This window comes from Ranitomeya variabilis, chromosome 4 (assembly GCF_051348905.1).
Source record: "Ranitomeya variabilis isolate aRanVar5 chromosome 4, aRanVar5.hap1, whole genome shotgun sequence".
Lineage (NCBI taxonomy): Eukaryota > Metazoa > Chordata > Amphibia > Anura > Dendrobatidae > Ranitomeya > Ranitomeya variabilis.
Genome location: NC_135235.1, coordinates 80229096 through 80252931, shown reverse-complemented (window position 1 = coordinate 80252931; position 23836 = coordinate 80229096). Strand labels below are relative to the sequence as shown.

The 23836-nt window shown below is 39.4% G+C and overlaps 1 protein-coding gene across 50 annotated transcripts in view; it reads right to left on the bottom strand.

The window, feature by feature from the left end:
- Window positions 1–23836, bottom strand: part of ANK3 (ankyrin 3) — a 756238-nt gene that overhangs the window by 10824 nt on the left and 721578 nt on the right. For 34 of the 50 annotated variants that reach the window (XM_077258828.1, XM_077258825.1, XM_077258804.1 and 31 more), the window contains 5 exons: window positions 20795–21458; window positions 13324–13648; window positions 6189–6317; window positions 1817–1900; window positions 1625–1696 (listed from right to left, as the gene is read on the bottom strand). In XM_077258828.1, the coding sequence (XP_077114943.1) occupies window positions 1625–1696; window positions 1817–1900; window positions 6189–6317; window positions 13324–13648; window positions 20795–21458 (1274 nt within the window). The remainder of the gene's footprint in view (window positions 1–1624; window positions 1697–1816; window positions 1901–6188; window positions 6318–13323; window positions 13649–20794; window positions 21459–23836) is intronic. The other 16 variants (XM_077258826.1, XM_077258827.1, XM_077258849.1 and 13 more) reach the window with 11 other exon arrangements.

Sequence of the window (23836 nt, the reverse complement as noted above, 5' to 3'; positions counted from 1 at the left end):
GGCTGCTTGAGAACTCATCAATTTTGGGCATGTGCCGTGGATCTCAATCAACATGACAGATACTTAAAGTCACAGTGCGCATGTCTGAAGTCATGGTGATCACAAGCAAACACAAGATGCAAAGTTCTGGGAGGAGAGAGTGAGTCTCAATAAGGGATTTCAGCCATGCCTCAATGGGCGTGCTATTGACAAAACTTGTCCACCTATAGTGCACACCTTTTTGACTATTCAAGTGTTCAAAAGAAGTTTGAAAAGTTTATTATCACTAGATACTGTAAGCGTTCCCCACACAATGCCTGTAATGAGCCTCAAAAGACAGATGCAGCCATATAATTAGTTACTAGGTGTTGATCCAGCCGTCAAGTTCACTTTAATGAATGTTTGCCAGTTTCACATACATACCAGTACAGAAGACAACATCATAGAGATCCATGGTGCTGTCGGTTCAGGATAATAAACCATTAAGCTATAATACTGTCTTGTGAAACTATCCTCTAGGAGAAACTCACTCAGAAATTTCCATAAGCATTTGTCAGAGTTGTTGATGAGGATTTTGAATCGGATCCTTCGAATACACTTTGAATATTCTTGCTATTGATTTTAATGGAAAATCCACTTCATGCTGTTCAATTGACAAGTTTGGGCGTTTTTTTCTGATGAGGTTTCAAAAAAAGAAGTGACATGTCACCTCATTAATGTGGATTCCTCATGGAATCCACTCCAAACTTGTCAAAGCATAGAAAAAAAACTCCAAAAACTTAACAAAAAAGCTTCAAATAACCCTTCGGAAAAAAAAGTATTCAAAAACAGTGATTCCTGAAGCAATCCCATGTGAAAACCATGCCTAATATTTCTACCTCAAAAAACTCAAGTGAATCTACCAAAAATCCCTCAAACATAACCCAAGCTACTAATAACTAGGGACTATTAGCATAGTCCTTGCATCTCACATGCAGTGTAGTAAGGAAAAACTTTTCTTAGTGGTAGGACAGGGCAGCCGAGAGTGCTGCTGTGCAGTTGCAGACATCATATGTCTGCAACCTTACATTTCCACAAGTCCATAGTATGAGTTAAAGGTGTTTTCTTTGACGGTTTTCATTTTTTTATTATGTGCTTAAGAACGAACAGGCAGGTAGTTGCTAAATACCTGCCTGCTCTACCCTGCCCGGACTGCTCCCGCTGGCGATTCTGCTATTTCAATTCAACAGAGTATCTCTTCCTCTTCCAGGCTGTTCCGTCAATGGGGCGTGACTGCTGGCGTCATGCTGACTGACAGCCAGCTTCCCGCAGTCAGGCGGTGTTGTCTTCGTCAGTCGCCCCATCAACAGAGCAGAGCGAAAAAGAAGAGAAGCAGCTGCTGTGTTGATGTGACGTCAGCAGAATTGCGGGCAGGAGCGGACTCTTAGCTACTACCTGCCTTAGGCGCAAAGGAAAAAATAAATTAGTCCTGGATAACCCCTTTAAGGTTGTAAAAGCTTCTATTTCCAGAATATAAATATATGGAGAAAAGATCCAAAACATGTTTGCCACAGTGTTAAATACACACCAAACGGATACTCGTCTTAAGACATCAAACCTGGCACACAGAAAGGCATGTGTCACCACAACAAACAGAATTACTTGCCCCAACCTTTACAGTTCCACCAACTTTTTTCTCTTGTGGAACCACAACACGTCTCACGACTTTCCGTGTCACCTATGAGAAGCAGGAACATTGACTTTCTATGGTGCTCAACATTCAGAAGCTCACACCACAAAAAGTTGAATATGGGAATACTTCCCAAATTAACGAAGGACATTGAGGAAAGAAAATTACTTTTCTGGTGATAATGTTGCCTTCTTCATCTGTGTATTGTTCTTCAGTAACAGTTTCACCGGGAATGTTTTTAACTTCCTCCCCCTAGAGAGTGTCAGATTATTACATCAATTGTACATTAATCCTTAATTCCTAAACACAGCACCCTGGGCATGCAAGGTAAGGAGGATAAGACAAGACAAGCCTTTGGGAACCATGCTACGAGTGGGTAACACTGGTAACATAAGGAAGGTTGATTGGAAACAAATATATGGTTAGATTTCATGTTTACTGCAAAGCCTAGTCTTTCACTTTGTGGAATTTATCCTAACTACATTGTTGTAAATGTCAGACAGACGGTTTATTATAGTAAATGAGGTCACATAGTAATCATTTATCGAAGATTAGTATTAGATATTTGTATATGCCATTGGAACAGACCTGTGAGGAGCTTGTGTCAGGCTATGTATATGACCACCCTATGACCACAATATTCCACTCGATCAGCATGAAGACAAAAATGAACAGAACTTATCCAATCTGGCCACTAATGTCTAGACATTTATACAGCCAATCAACCTTCAAATTAGTTGTGAAAATAATTTACATTCCCAAGATTCTTCATAGTTAATGAAATTATAAAAACTTTTAGAAAACTATTTTTTTTCCTTATTTTTAATAATCATATAGTTAGTGATAGCATTTCGATAGGATATGCCATTACTTTTTATTGGAGGTAATATGACTATCAGGTTTACCATTGCTTTTCAGTAAAGCATCACGTCACCTTCAGTATAAGTTCAGATGTGTTGGATTTTCTGCATATTTGCACTGCCCTATTTACTCTATTTGTTAGGTGTTGCATTCTTAAATAGCTGTTGTCCCAGGAGCAGCCACAGATAGTAGTGGACCCAATTAATCCACATCTCTCCTCGCTATTCCTCCGCATCTTCCAGCTACAAATCCCTTCATTAGCTTCCAATTCTCCAATTAATCCAGTTAAAACTACTAACCCCGATCTACAAGGCCGTCTATAATCTGTCTCCTCCATATACCTCGTATCTAATCTCCCGATATTTTCCTACACATAATCTCTGGTCCTCCGAAGATCTTTTTCTCTCCTCCACACTTGTACGTTCCTCACTCAATCACCTCCAAGACTTCTCGCGAGTATCCCCATCCTTTGGAATTCTGTGCCCCAACATGTCCCATTATTCACCACATTTGGAATTTTCAGATGGAACATGAAAACTCATCCTTTAAATAACCCCTTGCCCCACCTCACCATTACCAAAGCTGCAGCAAGCCGCTAACCTACTGTCTCCTCCCCTATTACTCTGTAGACTGTCAGCCCACAAGGGCATGGACCTCTGTACTAGTCTGTCAGTGGTAGTCTGTTCACTGTAATTTATACCTTGATTTTGTATGTAAATTCCTTTTCACATGTAAAGCCCCATGGAATCAATAGAGCTCTACAAATAAATAATAATAACAACAGTGCAAGAACTGTGTATGGAACCCTCATATTCCACAGCTCTTCATAAAGCACCTAATTATTTCTAACAAATTTAGTGATGAGGAAGCGTGCTCAGATAAGGTGTTATCCAAGTACGCTCATGTCCTAATCAAGTATTTTTGGCGTGATCGGAAAAAAAATGCTTGAGCCGTTGCGACTGCATGTTTCGGGGCTGTTTGACAGCCACAACACATGCAGGGATTGCCTAACAAACTTGGCAATCCCTTGTGGGCTACAAAGATTATGAGCTTGTGCATTCTGATTGAGAGTAAGAAACTGCTGTTAAGACGAGAGTAGACCCATTAATCTATTGGGCCTCTCCACCGTTGCACAGTTTGCACCAATGATACGTGTTGTCACAACATTCATTTGGCAGACAGCTATCTCTCCCGACTCCCGCATACACATGAGTGCTTGACTTGGCCAAGCGTTCATATGTTTTCAACTGGGAGAGCGAAGAAAGCCAATGCTAAACACATCTGGCAGATATTCCTGAAAATAAAAAGGATTGGGAGCTAAAATTCCAATCCTCATCCTTCACTCCAACTGCCCGATCCCACATACAGTGCTGCTCACCATTATTGGCACCCCTTCATTTTTTTCATAGACTGTATAATATCTTCAGAAATAAATGGACATGTACCAAAGTTATATCCTCAGGATTTTTTAATTAGTGGTCCAAAGTAAGACAACAATAAAACATTGTTTTTTAACTTCCAAGATACAATTTCAAAGAAGAAACAGAATAAACAGCACGTGAAGCAATAAAGGCACCCCTAATTAATACTTGGTTGCACACCTTTTGGCATTGATGACAGCCTCCAAACGTTTCTTGTAGGCATTTTTAACCTTCTTGCACTTCTCAGCTGGTATGTTGTCCCACTCTTCCTTTGCAGTTTGTTCAAGCTCTTGAATATTTGCAGGGTTCTTTTTCCAAATGGCAGATTTCAGCTCACCCCAAAGATTTTCAATGGTATTGAGATCAGGACTCATTGTTGGCCATTTTAATAGTCTATTTTTTCTTTTCCACCATTCCTGTGTACTTTTGGATGTGTGCTTTGGGTCACTGTCTTGCTGGAGGACTCATGATCTTTGACTTAAATCAAATTCTTACACTGGGTAGGACATTTTGCTGAAAAATTTCTTTATAATTCTCTGATATCATGATTCCTGTGATACGGTTAAGGCCTCCAGCACCAGATGCAGCAACGCAACCCCACAGCATTATGGATTTTCCACCATGCTTAACTGTTGGTAGGGTGTAGTGATGAGCGAGTATACTCGTTGCTCGGGTTTTCCTGAGCATGCTCAGGTGTCCTCCGAGTATTTTGGCATGCTCGGAGATTTAGTTTTCGTCGCCTCAGCTGCATGACTTTCGCCTGCCGGACAGCCTGAATACATGTGAGGAATGCCTGTTTGTTAGGGAATCCCCACATATATTCAGGTTGTCCAGCAGCCGCAAATCATGCAGCTGAGGAGACGAAAACTAAATCTCCGAGCACGCCAAAATACTCGGAGGACACCCGAGCAACTAGTATACTCACTCATCACTAGTAGGGTGTTCTTTTCCTTATAACTTTAATTGTGCCATTTGTAAACAAACTGTTGCTTTGCATTGCCGAAAAGTTCTATTTTTGTTTTATCTGTCCACAGAGCATTTTCTCAGCAGGATTGTCATTTGTCAAGGTACTCTTTGGCAAAGATCAGTTGTTCCTTTTCATGTCTTTTCTTCAGCAGCGGTTTCATCCACGGCCTTTGCCCATAAAGATCTGCTTGGTTTAGTGTGCAGCATTCGGTACTTGTTGAACCCATGACCCCAGACTGTTCCAGGTTCGCTTTCATGGCCTTTAGATGTTTGACGTGGTGTTTTTTCCACCATTCGCACCAACCTTCAAAGACATTTCTTGTCAAGTTTCCCCTTTCCCCAATATCCAGGGAGGATCTTTATAGTTCCATGCATGGGGAACTTCTTAATAACATTAAATTATTGTCTATCATTTGCTCTTTTGCATTTAACACAACAACTCTTTACTAAAAACTGCTTCACTTGATTCATTTTTTCAGGAGATGTTCCACATTATGTACTTAAACTTCATGGGTGCCAATAACGATGAGCAGGACTGTACACAGCAGATTGCTCTGTTATCCCAACTTTTTAGTAAACTGTGATAGACTTTCTTCTTCTACTTCATTCTACAAACCACACAATCATGCACATAGTGAATGTTCATATCCCGATCGATCCGAATTCTGCAAACCATGCTCAAAAAGAGAAGCCTTCTCAAAACTAAATTAGACAGCAGGAATGAATGTGGGAGGGCAGAGCTCTTCATATCACAGGGAAATAGGGTGAAAATCAGGAATCCACAGGGCAATGATGATCGGTTCATCAATTTCAGAATAACATTCTAAAGCTTAAATGTACGTGTTCAATCATTACCCAGGATTCCTCAAAGTTGTAAGGTACAGGATTCTGCTCCATGCTAAAGACACATGTTCCAACAAATGTAAGTTATGTTACTTTGTTCAAGTTGGTCATGTCAATTTAGTGCTTTCTTTTATATTCCACTTATAATGGGATGCACAATGACATTTTAATATATCGATTACGGAGGTCTGCTATGCTAAAAATATTTGTACTGATTTATCTATTGACCGTTATAAAATGGAGCAGAAAACTAAAATTATAATCTGCATATATCACCACCAGGTAGCTTGGACAATGATGTATGCACTGTGAGGATTGTCAAGGGCTAATGTATCATAAGGTTATTATTTCAGCATGCTTGTAAGAAAACTGTAAATAGCAAACATCCAAGGTATTGGAGGCAAAAACTCATGCTACAGCTGGGCCCAGGAGTCATCTGCACTCGGTACCTTATAAATCAGCCGTCGCCGAGTAATTTTTGTAGTGATTCTTCGTTCCTCATCTGAGCTTGACTCACTTTCATATTCACTGCCACTAGAATCCTGATAAATGCATTTTAGGCATGTTTTACCAGAAAACTTAAAAGAAAAAGAAATATTTTTATCTACGTAGCCAGAAATTGACATCTGAGTCTTTTTCGAGAGATCACAGACATCATTGCTTTTCTTTGGAGATTAGTAGTTCAGGTGTTGACGATACTTCTCGAGGTTTACGAAATGCTATGCGAGAGACCAGTTGTCAAGAGAAACTTGATTCAACCCAAAACCCAAGACCAATAACTTCTTATACACTTGGACTAACCAACACTTGTTGGTTACACACAAGTAAAACCTCATTTAAATAGTAACCAACCAAATGGGAAAATCTGTCATCACTGAATACAGATTTTACCTCAGGATTGAGAATTTTGATAATGACTGATAAATTTTGGCAGAGAAAGAAGCAGATTTCTCTGTTAAGATATATTACAAAGTTATTTATTTTCACGTGTACTATTTTTTTATGACATAAAAATTAAAACAACTGTTACTCTTTAAGGTCTGTGCACACAACGTTTTTTACATGCTGATTCTGTCTGGAACCAGTCTGGAAAATTGTAAAAAAAAACAGCAAAAACAAGGAACACATGCACTGCAACATTAAAACAACTTCCTGTGCACACTGTACGTTCCAGCTTCTTGAAGTTCTTTTAACTGCTTCCAGCTTTAAAAGTTAAGAAGCATCTAAAAGTAATGACCTTACTATTCTTCAGATGGCTTCCCTTTGGAAGCTGCTCAGTAGTATGTCTACACAATTAAGAAAAAAATCACAGATGACAAGGTTAATGAAAAAAAACCAACAAGGAAGACGGCAAGGATGATGCGTCAAGACAAACATCGCCAACCTTATCCTGAAGCACCATCTGTTTCAAAAACTCTACGGATACATCTATGAGGCGTCTACAAGACGTTGTGTGCACATACTCATACAGTGATAAGGGGCCTTGCACAGCAAGCTTTGATTAGCTGACTGCCCATTACAGAAGGTACAAACTGGTCTATTAGAAGAAGTTTACAGTCAAATATCGGGGAGATTATTTTTTTATTATCTAAGATCAGACAAGTGTAATAGATCTCAATCCATTTGCAGTATCAAATTTTCTCAATAGGAGTCATTTTGATTGAACATATGTGACTTAGTACTGTACATTCTTAGCAGGAGCTCCTATTTGGACATTTTTTCTAGTTTCAAGCACTATGACGGAGTAAATATATAGCTAAATTAACCTCTCACGACTTGTCTGTTTTGGTCTCTCAGTGTCAAGAAATCTTTTTCATTAACACATTCTAAAGGTTGCAGCTTTTACCCAGTGACAAAGCTGTATGAAGGTTTGCTTTCTTGTAAGATTAGTTCTAGTTTTATGGCACCATTGTTACATAATATTTATTGGAAAAGAAAATGGTTTCAGCTCACTCAGTGTCCTTTTCATGAAACCACAGTTCTGAATTAGCAGTGGAGTGTGTACCGTGTTGGCCATGTGTAGACCAATTGTAGTATAGATAATCCAGCACATTTCCAAAATCATTAAAAATCTTCATTCCAAAAGTACATCAAACCGTATCCTCAAGGATTACACATTTCAAATGTTTCTAGTCTAGGCTTAGTCATAATGAGTAGTGATGAGCGAACGTGGCAAATCCCTGCATGTGTTGCGGCTTTTGAACAGCCTTGAGACATGCAGCCGTGGGGGACTCCAACATATGTTTTGAGCACGCAAGCATGTTCGGATAACACCTTATCTGAGCACATTTGCTCAACACTAGTAATGATCAAGAATTAGTCACGACTACAGATGAGCGTCTTAAATAAAAATTTAAACCTGTCTGTGCATTTTTTCCTTGGAAATTTTATTGAAAGAAGTTATTCTCCACAAATTGAATGTTTCTTCTTATGCTCTGGTATCTCTGCACATCCCAGAGAATAACAAACATCATATGTAAAAAATAGAGAGAAACCTTATACTTACATCATCGCTCACCTCTCTGCTCCCTTAGCTACTCACCGTCACCCATCCAGTCCTCGTCACATCTTCTGATCTCGGGTATGAGAGCTGTTTTCCTGGGCCTCTCACACTGAGCAAAGCTCTGAGGAGGTCTTGTACAAGCGTCCAAAAGGTCATGACATGAGGTGTACTGTGACCGTGCATGCGCATGGAATTAAACACTCAAATCAGAAGATGAGGCAAGGACCGGATAGGTGATGGTGAGGAGTGGAGAGGCCAAATAGGTGAGCGGTAAGGTGAATGTAGGGATTTTTTTTTATTTTTTAACCTGTTGATAGCTCTTTACAGTTCTGAAAAATGGCAGTCAGCGACCACCAAATTGAATATATACAGTGGGGAAAATAAGTATTTCATACATTGATGATTTTTCCAAGTTTTCCTACCTACAAAAATGGAGAGCTTTGCAATTTTTATCGTATGTACACTTCAACTGTGAGAGACAGAATCTTCAGAAAATCACATTGTATGATTCTTAAATAATAAATTTGCATTTTATTCCATTAAATAGGTATTTGATAAAATAGAAAACAGAACTTAATGTTTGGTACAGAAACCTTTGTTTGCAATTACAGAAGTCAGACGTTAACTGCAGCTTTTGACCAAGTTTTCATTCAGGGATTTTGGCCCACTCCTCCAGATCTTTCAAGTTTAGGGGCTGTTGTGGAGTAACATTGAGTTTCAACTCCGTCCAAATATTTTCTATTGGGTTCAGGTATGGAGAGTAGCTAGGCCCCTCCAGGACCTTGAAATGCTTCTTACGTAGCCAGTCCTTACTTGCCCTGGCTGTGTTTTTCGGATTATTGACATGCTGGAAAACCCAGCCATGACCCATCTTCAATGGTCTTACTGAGCGAAGAAGGTTGTTGGCCAAAATCCCGCGATAAATGACCCCATCCATCCTCCCTACAATATGGTGCAGTTGCCCTGTCCCCTTTGCAAAACAGCACCCCCAAGGTATGATGTTTCCCCTACCATGCTTCATGGTTAGGATGGTATTCTTGGGGTTGTACTCATCCTTCTTCCTCCAAATTTGGTGAGTGGAGTTGATACCAAAAAGTTCTATTTTGACCTGATCTCCCATGCCTACTCTGGACCATCCAGATGGTTATTGGTGACAGTGAAACGGGCCTGGACATGTGCTGGTGTGAGCAGGGGGACCTTGCTTTTACAGGCAATGAGTGCAGAGTAGGAGGTCTTCTAAAGAAAAAATAACAGGTCTGTGAGAGCCAGAATTCTTTCTGGCTGGTAGGTGATCAAACATTTATTTCATGCAATAAAATGCAATTTAATTATTTAAAAATCATACAATGTTATTTTTTGTGTTTTTATTTTTATATTCTGTCTCTCACCGTTGAAGTATACCTAAGTTAAAAATTACAGACCTCTCCATTCGTTGTAGGAGGGAACTTGCAAAATCTGCAGTGTATCAAATACTTATTTTTCCCACTGTATGCTCATCTTTAGTCATGGCTAAAAGTCCAATAGGGTTTTAAACACATAAACCTCAAGGATATAGTCTCACATACTGTGGATTTTATAACTTTCCTTCCTTTCAGACCAGGCCCAGTTTTGGATTAAATTATATTTTATATATATTATATTATTATATTGTACACGTTCTTCTAATGTTTGGTTTTTTTTAAATTCTTGTTTGGATTTTCTAATAATTCTTACCTCTTTTTTTCATGACACATGGGGCCTAATTTTCATGTCATTTTTAGGCTCTGCTTTTTGTTGCCTTTTTCTGAAAGCAAGACCTGCTCATTAGAAACTCAAAAACACATTTCATTTTTTTTGCAGCAATGTTTTTGCAGCTTTTTTTATGGTGTGGGTAATGAGTTTTTGTCCACAGTACACAAAGTCCACAGTTAAAAAAAGCTCGATTTTCTTCACCAAAAATGTAACAAAAATTGCAACAGTTTTTGCACTGTCATTGCTGGGTGAAAAAATGCTGCGAAAAATACTGAAAGAATTGACATGCTACAGAATTTAAAAAAATGCTGCAGTTCACAAATTAAGTCAAGAATACAAAATGCAAGTGTGTGCATGAGATTTCTGAGATCTCGTAGCTTTTGCTTGTGCTGTAAAATGCAGCTTTTTTGCATTAAAAAAATGCGGTGGCTCCATCCCTCCCCCGGAACAAAAAAAATGTTACATGTGAACATATCCTTATATTCCTTTTTTTCTTTGCTGATATCAGAGAAAAATGTAAAGAAAATAAGAAACACGTGTCTATTTTTCAATTTTTTTTTCCGACCGCAATGGACCAACAAACATTTTTGACTGTGTTCCCCTTTCCATAAAAATTATTTTTATATATTGGACTTTTTTTTTTTCATGGTTAGGGGGGGCTGGCAGTGTTTCTTATTTTCAGTTTTGGTTTTGTTTTATTTTTTTTCTTGCTTTTTTATTAATTTATTTTTTCATTCATTGTACACACTGTTCCCCCATAACGTCTTTAAAGACCTTTGGGGAGAAACTGAATATATTAAGAGAGAGTGAATCTTTTGAAATTTGAATTTGCCAGCTTTGCCGAATTTTGCCCCAAAATTTGTTTAGAGATGAATAAAATTGCATTGATTTCAATACTGAAAAAAAAGTGTGGGTGGGAAGATGGAAAGAGAAGAGAGCAACGTTTCATTTCAATATGATCTACCTACTCCACACACTTGGTAAATCTGGAGACAGAATCCATCTCTGTTGTACATACTACCAGTCATGCGCCCGACTGTACTCCACTGGGAACCATTAATGTCCCGCGACCCAGCGGTGTACCGACCACTGTACAAGGTATGAAGATCCAATCAATTAACTGGGATATGTCACAGCTGCTGGTCATTATGGGGAAGCCAGCTCGACTTACGCAGGCTAACATTAGTCCAATCACTGATGTTTCACCAGTGTGGGAAATGGTGACGGGCAACTTTTGTTTTGCAAATTGAATCTCAAAATGATCAAATTTGCATGGAGCTACGAATTTCAGGAAATTACACTCGATCTTGGTCCTTATTGCATCGTTCCACACATCTTTAATTAATACAGTATTTTTGTTGTTGGTTTTCCCTGTAATTGGGCTTGGTATATTAGCCCCAGGTAAAATGGAAATTCAGCCTCCCAGCTGCATAGCAGAGTTGACTGGTTCTCCTAGGACCCAGAAGTTCCTGCTTCCATCCTATACCTAATGAACACATGATTACTGGATCCAAAGGAGAAAGCACCTTCACTACTTCCTAATTTGTATACACAACACTTGTTCAGCTTTGTGTAGACAGCGATCGGGAAGGCAAATAAGATAGTAAATCACATCTGCTTCCCAGTAGGGGAGTCTGGCTGTGTCTGACAGCCAGCTCACTACCCATGCAGTTTCATAATCCAGTAAGAATGTCAATGCAGAGTAAAGTGTGGATCACCGGAATGTTTAAAGTTTATGGGGGGGTCAGAAGTAGTTAACCTTATTGTACTGGAAAACACAAACAGAAGAGGGCCCCTGTGCAACAACAGTAAAAGGGCCCTTGGCAGGCAAATAATTCATCATAATGCAAAATTCCACCTGCTTTCGAACTGGATGTAGGCTGCTTACCTCTTGGGGCCTTGTATCAATGGTATGTCTACTAGTGATGAGCAAACATGCTCAGATAAGTTGATATCCGAGTAAGCTTGGGGGCTAACTGAGTGACTTTGGTGTGCTCAATTAATATGTTCGAGTCATCGCGGCTCCATGTCTCACGGCTGTTTGACAGCTGGAACACATGCAGGGATTGCCTAACAGACAGGCAATCTCTGCATGTGTTGTTGCTGATAAACAGCCATGAGACGTGCAGCGGCGAGGATTCTAACATATTTTTTCAAGCCCTCTGAAGTCACTCGGTTATCACCCGAGCATATTCAGATAACACCTTATTCGAGCAGGTTCGCTCATTACTAATGCTCACTGCTGCCTTATGAAATAAACATTTTTCACACCTTTAATCATTTTGGAAGTGTGCTAGACTACCATTTACCAATACTATAAGTAGATATACTGAATAATTTATTATCTTGCATTTTAATTATTTTATTTATTTATTTTCATAAGAAGGTGAATATTAATACAAAAGGCAATTTCACTATCATGAAATCACTATTTCACCGATCATGTTAGTTTTATAGTATAAAATGGTGTGATTGTAAAATTATAGAAGTGTTTTTTAAAGGCTTTTGCTGAATAAAACTGAGTTTTGAGGAATAAAAAAATCATTTTTGGAGAGCCACTTTTCACAACCCATATATTTTTCTACAGTTTTTTTTTTTTTAAACATGAGTTTGCTTCTTGTCAATGGTTTTGCAAGCATTTTAGGAAATTGTATCAGATTTTTTTTTAGTGAGAAATTGGATTTGTCCACTACTAGGAAAATCCCTTCTTATTCCCCATGAGGGAACGTGAGCCCTGCGCCCAATACTGTCCCTGCCTTCAGACGTATAAGTAATTAACAGGGAGTAAGCGGCAAGCCATAGCTCCCGCTTCCAGTTAATTGCATATACATCTGAAGGTAGGGACAGTGATGCCAGCGCTGATTGGCTGCCAGGCTTACGTGTCATATCAACCTCACTTGAACCTCGGAATCGAGACTGCCAACACCGCTAGAACAGCGCCGACACAGGAGGTGAGTGTGTTTTTATTTTATTGGAGCTAAACACTCAGATTCAGAAGGGTTGTCCTAGTAGCTAGTAGCGGACAACCGCTTTAACTAAATTCTAGAAATAAGAGTGGACAGATCTGTACCAATCTAGGCGATTAAACGGGGTTGGATTTGAGCTCAGGAATATGACTGTTGACAAGCTGATAACTGGTTCACAAAGCAACATGAAGAATTCTGAGTGTAGACTGGGATACAGAGTGTTTGTATGAAATGTCTGTGTTGTGAGAAATTCTACACTACTTTTTTTTTTTTTTAAATAATAAATATGTATACATGCCTATAATTTATTGTCACTCGTCCATTTCCTCAGGCTCAAAATATTTCAGTGCATTCTTGGTATGGAGCAACTAAATTGAACTGTACCTTTTCAGATGTTCCTTCTTCTACATGGGCTGAAGGCCTGGATTTTCCATCTTCCAAGCCAGTCCGTTTTGCACTAATAGGTAATGAGCTCTTGTGCTCTATTACTGTCTTGCTTGTCATCTCTGATTTTTGATGTCCCATTAATATTGTTGTTTGTTCCACTTTGCCTTGGAGTGTTTTTGGTTTCTGTTTTTCGTTCAGTTTTACAGGTTCTTTTTCCAGAGCACTGGAACTTGTCTTACCTTCTGGTAATGACTCAGAAGGACTTACATTAGATCCCAGCCTTCCTACTTCTCCCTTGAGATATGAGGTAATTGACTCATGGCTATAAAATCATAAACAAAGTGAAATAGATATATTAGGCAATACTTCGTACAATCTAAATACACAAAATCAAACTTCATGACAAATGTTTATTATTTACATCGATCATTGATAGAAAACTCTAAAACATAGATAGAAGTTTATGCATTTAGCTCATGTTTGTATTACAGTGATAGTGTAGCCATCTATTGAATGGAAATCTCAGTCCATTATGTCCACTCTGACTTGGCCTTTTCTATACATTCCAAATTGGATGCACAGAGCAAGACAACATGCCATATAAATTCTTAGCCACCAAGATGTTCCCTAACAATTTCAAGAGTTTCATCAGTCCAACCCTTGCCAATCACACATTTATCACGTATTCTGTGGATAAGCTATAAAGTGGCATCTAAAAGGTTGGGCACCCCCGGTCAAAATTACTGTTATTGTGAACAGCTAAGTAAGTTGAAAATGAAATGATCTCTAAAATGCCACAAGTTAAAGATGACACATTTCCTTTGTATGTTAGGCAAAAAAATATTCATTTTCATCTTTTACATTTTAAAAATTACAAAAAGGAAAATGATCTGATGCAAACGTTTGAGCAACTTGGGAGATTTGTGTGGTCAGATAACTTTGGCCAAGGTTTCAGACCTTAATTTAGTCTGTTAGGGTTATGGCTTGATCCCTATCATCGCTAGGAAATGCCAGGTGATGCAAATTTCCCAGCTTTATAAAAACCCAGCCTCCTCTAACCTTGTGCCAAAAAACAGAAGCCATAGGTTTTTCTAAGCAGCTGCCTACCACTATGAAAATGAAAATGGTGGAGGCCCACAAAGCAAGAGAAGGCTATAAGAAGATAGCAAAGCATTTTCAAGTTGCCCTTTCCTTACTTTGAAATGTTATTAAGAAATGGCAGTTAACAGGAATGATGGAGGTCAAAATAAGGTCTGGAAGACCAAGCAAAATTTCAGTGAGAGCTGCTCGTAGGATTGCTAGAGAGGTAAAGTAGAACTCCCACTTGACTACAAAAGACCTTCAGAAAGATTTAGCAGACTCTGGAGTTGTGGTACATTGTTCTACTGTTCAGAGACACCTGCACAAACATGGCCTTCATGGAAGAGTTATCAGAAGAAAACCTCTCCTGCGTCCTTCACCATAAAATCCAAAGGCAGAAGTATGCAAAAGAACAGCTAAACAAGTCTGATACATGTGGAAACAAGTCCTGTGGATGGATGAGGTTAAAATAGAACTCTTTGGCCACAAAGATCAAAGGTATGTGTGGAGAAAACAGAATTTCCAGAAAAGAAAATATCGGTAACCCCGTTAAGCAAGGAAGTGGATCAATCATGCTTTGGGGTTGTGTTGCAGCCAATGGCATGGGGAACTTTTCATAGGTAAAGGTAAGAAAGGTAAATCCAAAATATAAAGAAAAACAGAAGTGGCACTCACCCGATATTGCTGTACAGGTAAGAAAGGATTTAATGATATTTCAACAAATTCTTCATGTAAATCAATCGCCCCCAAGGGCCGTGGGGTACTCGGTACCTGGTCTGACGTTCACTGGGGAATGTCATAGTGGCTGACCCGGTTCGTGGCCCTGGGACGTCCGTATAAAAGGGAAAGGTCTTTAAAGGGATTAAGTTTATGTTTATGACGCCACCTGTGGTATTCGGTCAGGGTGACCGACGCTGCTTTAAGGGGTCTGCTGGGGTGATGTTATCGCAGCTAGATGGTATACCTTCCCACAGGTGAAGTATGTCCCCAGGGCTTCCCGGTGTGTAGATGGTGATATGGTGAGAGGCGCAGAGAAGAACGAGGACACAAGGTTGCAGTCTCTTTACCTTTACTGAAGACTTCAGCATCCACAGTCCAGGGCACCAGATCACAGGGTAGGCAGAGTCCGGCTGGTTTGGAGGCAAGTCCAGAGTTCCCTTGTCCAGGTGGAAATCAGTAGCCTTCCCTTGCGCTGCGGTGGTGTAGTCCCTTACTGCCTATGGCTTCACATAAGGGTCTCACAGATGTGCTCTCTCTGTCCCCCATTTAGGATAGGACAAAACCCGTATGACTGGTGACTTGAGCCTGTTTATAGGGTCTCTTAGATAACCCGGCTCTGTAGGTGTCACCTTGCCTCCTGGGTGTAGGTGCGGACAGGTAACCTGCAATTAGCTGTCCTGCCGGTCTCTGAAATAAGGCATAGAGGTCCTTACTCCCTCGGTGTTCCGGCTACCGGGATTTTGAACCTCAGAAGGAGGCAGCCTGAGCGGGGCTGGTCCCCTTTTGGTATCCTCTCCTTTGCTTCAACTTCCTTCACGCTCGCTGCAATGTAATTCTGCCTTTCAATGTCTCTTTCTGGGAGCTGCAGCTCTGAGGGCATGCACAGGTCCGTTAACCTTCTGTCTTCCTCAGAACCAGGTCTGGAACTAACTGAGCTGAGCTCAGCCAGCAACTAACTAACTTTCCCTACAGACTACCAGTTATATATATATATATATATATATATATATATATATATATATATATAGGGAGTGACCTAATGAATAGGAGCAAAAGCTCCCCCTGGTGGCCCGGAGTATGAAATGCGTTGCATGTTTGTGATGCCTGGATGCAGTTATCCTTTCTTCCCTCCAAACGTAGCATCACTCTCCCCGAGAGGAAAGCAATACCACTGTGATGACCAGGACCCTGGCGCGCCACATAAACATAACACCATCTGTAAAAAAATCTGACGCTGAAAAGAGGATGTCTTCTACAAATGGTTAGTACTGCTAAAAACATTTCAAAATCCCCAATAGGCTACCTCAGAAGGCACAACCTGAAGGTTTTACAATGGCCCTCACATTCCCTAATCTGAACATCACTGAAAATATGTGGCTAGACCTCAAAACAGCAGTACATGGAAGACAACCCAGGAATCTCATAGAACTGGAAGAAATTTCCAAAAAGAATAGATGAAAATCCCTCAAAGAAGAATTGAAAGACTCTTGTCTCACTAGAAAAACCATTTACAAGCTGTGATACTTCCAAAAGGTGCTACTAGGTACTAACAATGCAGCGTGTCCAAACTTTTGCATTGGCCTATTCTTTTTTTGCAATTTTGAAAATGGAAAATATATATATATATATATATATATATATATATATATATATATATATATATATATGTGTATATATATTACTTGCCCAAAATACAATGGAAATATGTCATCTTTAACTTAAGCCTTTTAGAGATCATTTCATCTTCAACTTGCGTAACTGTTCAGAATAACAGTAGTTTTTGACCAGGGGTGTCCAAACTTTTACATGTAAATATTCATGAATGGAAAACATTTTTTATCTGTTATTTAGAAATAATTAAATGCATGAAAAAGTAGGCATTTAAAAAACTAAGCTTTAGACTGGATTCAAGCATATAATTTTAAGTATTTTTTAATGTAAATAATTCAAAAGGAAGGGGAAATATAAAGGAATGACTAAAGCTGCATTTACATTTCCATATTTATGCCCATAAGCAAGCGCCGCTTGATTTTACATAAGTCCATAGGCGGTTGTTTAATGGTCGTTCACACAGGCCGATGTGCACTGTATAGAGACATGATGATTGTTAATACAATCGTTCCCATACAGCATCCAATATGTCAACAGCTCTTTCCCTATTTGCGTGGAGTTTTGCAGCATGTTTACATGGGCCAATGATTAGAAACGAGTGCTGGTAAGAACACTCGTTCGCCAACTATTTGTCCATATAAAGGGACCTGTTGCTGAATCCACTGCTGACTTTGAATATCTCAAAACAATTATAAATGCATTTCTGGCCTTTAAGGAAGCTATACTCAGAAAATAACCCATTGTTTAAATCAGGTTGTTGTGGTAAATTTATTTTTAAAATATTTTTGGTATAATTTTTATTCTATACATCATAATCTGTATTAAACACAAAACATAGAAATCTAGCAATTTTCACTCTGACCACTGAGGTTTTTTTTTTACTCTAACTTCCGGTTGTTTCAGGAAACAACACATGTATATAACCACAATGCTCAGACTATGAGCCTATCTTCTGTATTGAAGTGTTTAATGAGCCTGTGCAAAGGTTATTGTAAAGGAAGGGGGGAGCAGCATCAAATGTGAAATCAACTATTGTGAATGGTGGCTCCAGAGTTATCAGATGTATATACAGTACAGAGCAAAAGTTTGGACACACCTTCTCATTTAAAGATGTTTCTGTATTTTCATGACTATGAAAATTGTACATTCACACTGAAGGCATCAAAACTATGAATTAACACATGTGGAATTATATACTTAACAAAAAAGTGTGAAACCACCTTTTGCTTTAATGACTGCTCTGCACACTCTTGGCATTCTCTTGATGACCTTCAAGAGGTAGTGACCGGGAATGGCCTTCCAACAATCTTAAAGGAGTTCTCAGAGATGCTTAGCACTTGTTGTCCCTTTTGCCTTCACTCTGCGGTCCAGCTCACCCCAAACCATCTCGATTGGGTTCAGGTCTGGTGACTCTGGTGGCCAGGTCATCTCTCCTTCTTGGTCAAATAGCCCTTACACAGCCTGGAGGTGTGTTTGGGGTCATTGTCCTGATGAAAAATAAATGATGGTCCAACTAAACGCTAACCGGATGGAATAGCATGCCGCAGCAAGATGCTGTGGTAGCCATGCTGGTTCAGTGTGCCTTCAATTTTGAATAAATCCCCAACAGTGTCACCAGCAAAGCACCCCTACACCATCACACCTCCTCCTCCATGCTTCACAGTGGGAACCAGGCATGTAGAGTCCATCCGTTCACCTTTTCTGCGTCGCACAAAGAGACGGTGGTTGGAACCAAAGATCTCAAATTTGGACTCATCAGACCAAAGCACAGATTTCCACTGGTCTAATGTCCATTCCTTGTGTTCTTTAGCCCAAACAAGTCTCTTCTGCTTGTTGCCTGTCCTTAGCAGTGGTTTCCTAGCAGCTATTTTACCATGAAGGCCTGCTGCACAAAGTCTCCTCTTAACAGCTGTTGTAGAGATGTGTCTGCTGCTAGAACTCTGTGTGGCATTGACCTGGTCTCTAATCTGAGCTGCTGTTAACCTGCGATTTCTGAGGCTGGTGACTCGGATAAACTTATCCTCAGAAGCAGAGGTGACTCTTGGTCTTCCTCATGTGAGCCAGTTTCTTTGTAGCGCTTGATGGTTTTTGCAACTGCACTTGATGACACTTTCAAAGTTTTTCCAATTTTTCGGACTGACTGACCTTCACTTCTTAAAGTAATGATGGCCACTCGTTTTTCTTTACTTAGCTGCTTTTTTCTTGCCAAAATACAAATTCTAACAGTCTATTCAGTAGGACTATCAGCTGTGTATCCACCAGACTTCTGCACAACACAACTGATGGTCCCAACCCCATTTATAAGGCAAGAAATCTCACTTATTAAACCTGACAGAGCACACCTGTGAAGTGAAAATCATTTCCGGTGACAACCTCTTGAAGCTCATCAAGAGAATGCCAAGCGTGTGCAAAGCAGTCATCAAAGCAAAAGGTGGCTACTTTGAAGAACCTAGAATATAAGACTAGGGTTGAGCGACTTTTGCTTTTTTAGGATTGAGTCGGGTTTCGTGAAACCCAACTGTCTCGCAAGTCGGATCGTGTGAAATCGGCCGATTATTGTGAAAAGTCGGGGGGCCGACCGAAACACGAAACCCAATGCAGGTCAATGGGGATTTTTTTTTTTTCTCTCTCTCTCTCGCTCCACCGTCCCTGCAAAGTTTGTGCTTCACTGTGCAAATCGCTATATCCCAAACGTTAAGATGGCGGTTTTACCCCCTGTGACGCCGCACAAAGCAAGCCGGAACCTATGTCATCACGCTGCCCACACTCCATTGGCTGAAAAAATGGCGGGGAAAGCGTCATATGAAACGCGACTTTGGCACGAAGATCGCCGACCGCATGGCCGATCCCACAGTGGGATCGGGTCGGGTTTCATGAAACCCGACTTTGCTGAAAGTCGGCGACTTTTGAAAATGTCCGATCCGTTTCGCTCAACCCTATATAAGACATATTTTCAGTTGTTTCACACTTTTTTGTTAAGTATATAATTCCACATGTGTAAATTCATAGTTTTGATGCCTTCAGTGTGAATGTACAATTTTCATAGTCATGAAAGTACAGAAAAATCTTTAAATGAGAAGGTGTGTCCAAACTTTTGGTCTGTACTGTAGGTGTTACCTGTCATTGTGATCCTGACTCTAATAATATATAGCCTTGTTGAAAACGTTTCATTTTTTTTTGTTTAAATACATGTAACCGAAAAACCTGATATAAAGCAATAGTTAATTTTCTCATTATCCCTTTCCTTCTAGTTTTATTTAGATGGGCAGATTCCTGCAGATAAACAAGCGCTGATTGACTATATACTATATTAATGGCCTGATCACATAGCCTGATACAAACTCTATGGGGACAAAACAACATGACCCTATACAGCATGCATATTGTTGGCAGCACATCCCCTGTTAATATGGGGCAATGTGCTGCCGACAATGATGTTTTTCATGTCCACATATGAAATATAATCAATGTACAAAAAAATCATTTTCTACATTTGTTGGCTGAATGTTGGCATGTTTACTGGAGCTGATGAAAAATAACACTCCTTTACTGTTTAGTGGCCCATTTAAATGGGCAGTTAGACTAATTTGAAAAAGGTGGTCACACTGCACCTTGTCTGAGAACAGCAAAGGCCCCCATACACATCTGACTAACGTCAGCTGATCCTGCCGATATCAACCGGTTTAACCTACAAGCCAATGTGTATGGGGGGCTTCCTGTCAGCCGACAGAGGAGGTTGAGGGACAGAAGGATCCGGCATGTCCTATATTGGACTGCCAATTCTTTAGTTCTTTAAGATACTATCTATCATTATAAAAATGTCTGGCAGCACTCTCAGAGAACATAGGAGTGCTCCGTCAGCTGAGCACTCCAATGACTCGTATGAGATAGTTGGTGGAAATAGCTGTTGGCTCAATGGCAGCTTTCTAAAGTGTCTTTGTTTGTAACTTTGGGAGACATATTAAGTACTTTTGTAGGGCAAACACCATTATTCTTTCAATAAATCACACAATGTACTAAGAAAATCTTTATTTACTAGGGGAAAGTTGGGTCATACCTGTCATCCAATCGTTCTAACAGTTCACTATTCAGTTTCCGCTCAGGTGTTGACTGATCCACATGAACACTTGATGCTTCTGTGTGCCAACCTGCAATTGAAGACATCTCTTGTTCGGCTTGTTGAACATTTTTGAGGATGGCCTGCACCTTCTCCTCAGTCATCTCCTCTGATTCAATCTCTTCAAGATGAAGATGCTTAAACAGTAATTTAAGCCTTTCCTCAGTGATCTCCTCAGGACCAGATGTATCGCTCTTAAGCTGGTCAGCATCTTCTGCTCTTTCAATCAGTTTATGCTCTTTGTATTGAACAGACTTCTCAACTTCAATGTAGCTACCCTCATTTTGGGGTTCATCATACAACTTAACATCTTCAAATTTCACCCGATGAATGGGCATTTGAAAGGAAGCATCGGGACTGTGAATTAGATAGTCTGGTCTGCTGTCATCAAGAGATGTGTCTTCTGCTACCACCACGGGTGGTGCAGCTGAAATGTCTCCATTTCCCTGTTGTGTTACTAACACATCACTTAGTCTACTAGGAGTTCTAAAGGGTGATTCTATACTAGAACTATCACTAAAGAAATCATCTTGGTGGAGGGGGGTAGGAGGCGTGTAACGTAAACCAGTGGGAGTTTCCAGTTCCACTTGAATGGTAGGATAACCTGAGGAAAACAGTACACTGAACTGAATGAAATGGTTTATGAAACAACAAAAATAAATTACAATACAAATCATGCTGATATGATAAGTTGATTGAACACATGAAATGTACAATGTTACATTAAAATGAAAAATGTTGTGAGGTACAATGATGTTAACATTAGTTTGCAGACATCTTCCCACATATTTAGGTTCTTATGCAATTATATTAATATTTTTCACAATTTTTAGTTGAATAGACCAGTGCACCTGGAAACGGAATTTTCCAAACTGGTGTAAAAGACTACAGAGCATTTTGAAGCTAAATCTAAAGGGAAGAAGTGGTATAGGAAAGGTTGTCTATAAGGATATTTCAGGTATAGTAATAATAAGTGGATGAGTAGAGTGTGATGCGAAAGATGATCTCGGAGAGTGAAGAGAATTCGTTCTCATGGGTAAAATCAGAAACACTGAGAAAAGAAAAAGAAATAGTAAACCATGGAGTAATGATCACAGTCATGTTACACAGTGGATAGACCGGAAGATGGAAGCAACATATATTGGAAAATGATCATTCGAAATAAAGCTTTAAGAGAACATCTGTCACCAGTCGGCAATTCATTGTATCCTTTTGCCAAATCTTTTTAGAATATTTTTTTTTGCGGAATGGTTTTGGAACGGTTATTTATTTTTTTGATTGAAATTATCTATGTGTCCTAAATATATTGAACAATATAAACTTTACAGGACATTCATTAAAGTGTACCTCCAATGACAAATTGAAAGATTGGCAGTGCTACAAGGTTCTCATATACACCACAATTGTGGAGCCTTTGCCTTAAAAGCCCAGCCATCTGTGCTGCTGATCTCTAGCAGGAAATGATCATGGTCTGCCATGTCACGGATGTAGTGGAGCTGAAGCCCAATCATTGGTCACTATATCTATAAACCTACTAAATCACTTTAATTTACATTCAGCCACTCATCCTTCCCCTCTTTTGTACTGTTAGTTGTTTCCAATGGTTAAATTATAACTTTATTTTAGCAGCACAGTGACTCAGTGGTTAGCACTGTTGTTTTCCAGCACTCGGGTCCTGGTTTAAAATCCCACCAACATAATCACCAACAACATCTGCAAGGAGTTTGTATGTTGTGTATGTTTGCGTGGGTTTCCTCTGGGTTCTCCAGTTTCATCCCATACTCCAAAGACAGACTGGTAGGGAAGATTTAGCTTGTGAGCCAAATTGGGGACAGTGATAATGATGTCTGTAAAAAACGTAAATTCTACACACAGCAGAAATTGGTGCAGAGGCTGCTGTAATCACATGAATTTACTAGCAAGTTTTCTCTACACGCACAGATTTTAATGTTTTGTTGAAGCTGGTCATACACATTAGATGGCTTTTACCCAGCTCTCTTATACACAGGAGCTTATCTACAAGAGAACAAAGCGATCAGCAGTCTGAACTCAGACATGCCCAATCGTCATCTCCCTAAAAATTATCAGTTGGTTGGCACCCCCCATACACATGAGAGTGTTGGCTGAATCTGTCAATATCAGGGGGTTCGGGATGTAAGTCTAATGTGTATGGGGGGGCTTCAGATAAGATATCAAAGTTATTTTAGTAGTATTTTAGCTCCCATTACAATGGAGGATATAAAGGGCTTCAGTTATTCAACCATCTTTTTTCTTCTCTTCTCTTTTGTAAATGGATCCTTGAAGGTACAATTTAACCCCTGTCCAACTACTTTATACATTTCTTCTAAATTTACTTAAAAAAATAAGATTTATTATCTTACTGAAATCTCTAAAGATAATATATTAGAGTAATATTAATTCTAACTTACAAATAGTGACAAATGCTCATTGAGCGAGTTTACAACAGAAAAAGTAAAAAAAAAAAAAAAAAAAAGGAGAAATGAAAATACTCATGAGTCAACAACTGGAAAAATAAATATGAACTGTTGGATAGCTATGACACTTGTAATGTGTTATCCACTTCAGGTTATGTAGCTAACACTTATAAAATCTCCATTTTTTGTATTGTTTCTCCATTGAAGGATTGCTTTAAATCGTAATCTGACAATGAACTCAATCAATTCTCAATAAATAAAACCAAATTTTCATTTCGCGGTGAAGAGCATTACAGCTATATTGCAATAAAGCAACATAGGTCATCATAATAGTGGAGAGTACTTCAGATATGTGTTTCCTATTGAATTTAGTTTAGGGGACACTGTGCACCAATAGAAGTTTTCATTAAATAAAATAAATGATAAATGCTAAACACATTCTTCATTCTAGATGAATTCTAGAAGATTATATTGAAAGAGCAGTAGTCTGTAGTCTGGTCTTGATGAGGTGTAAAGGATTCAGAGGAGAGACCGGAACAGTGTTGCT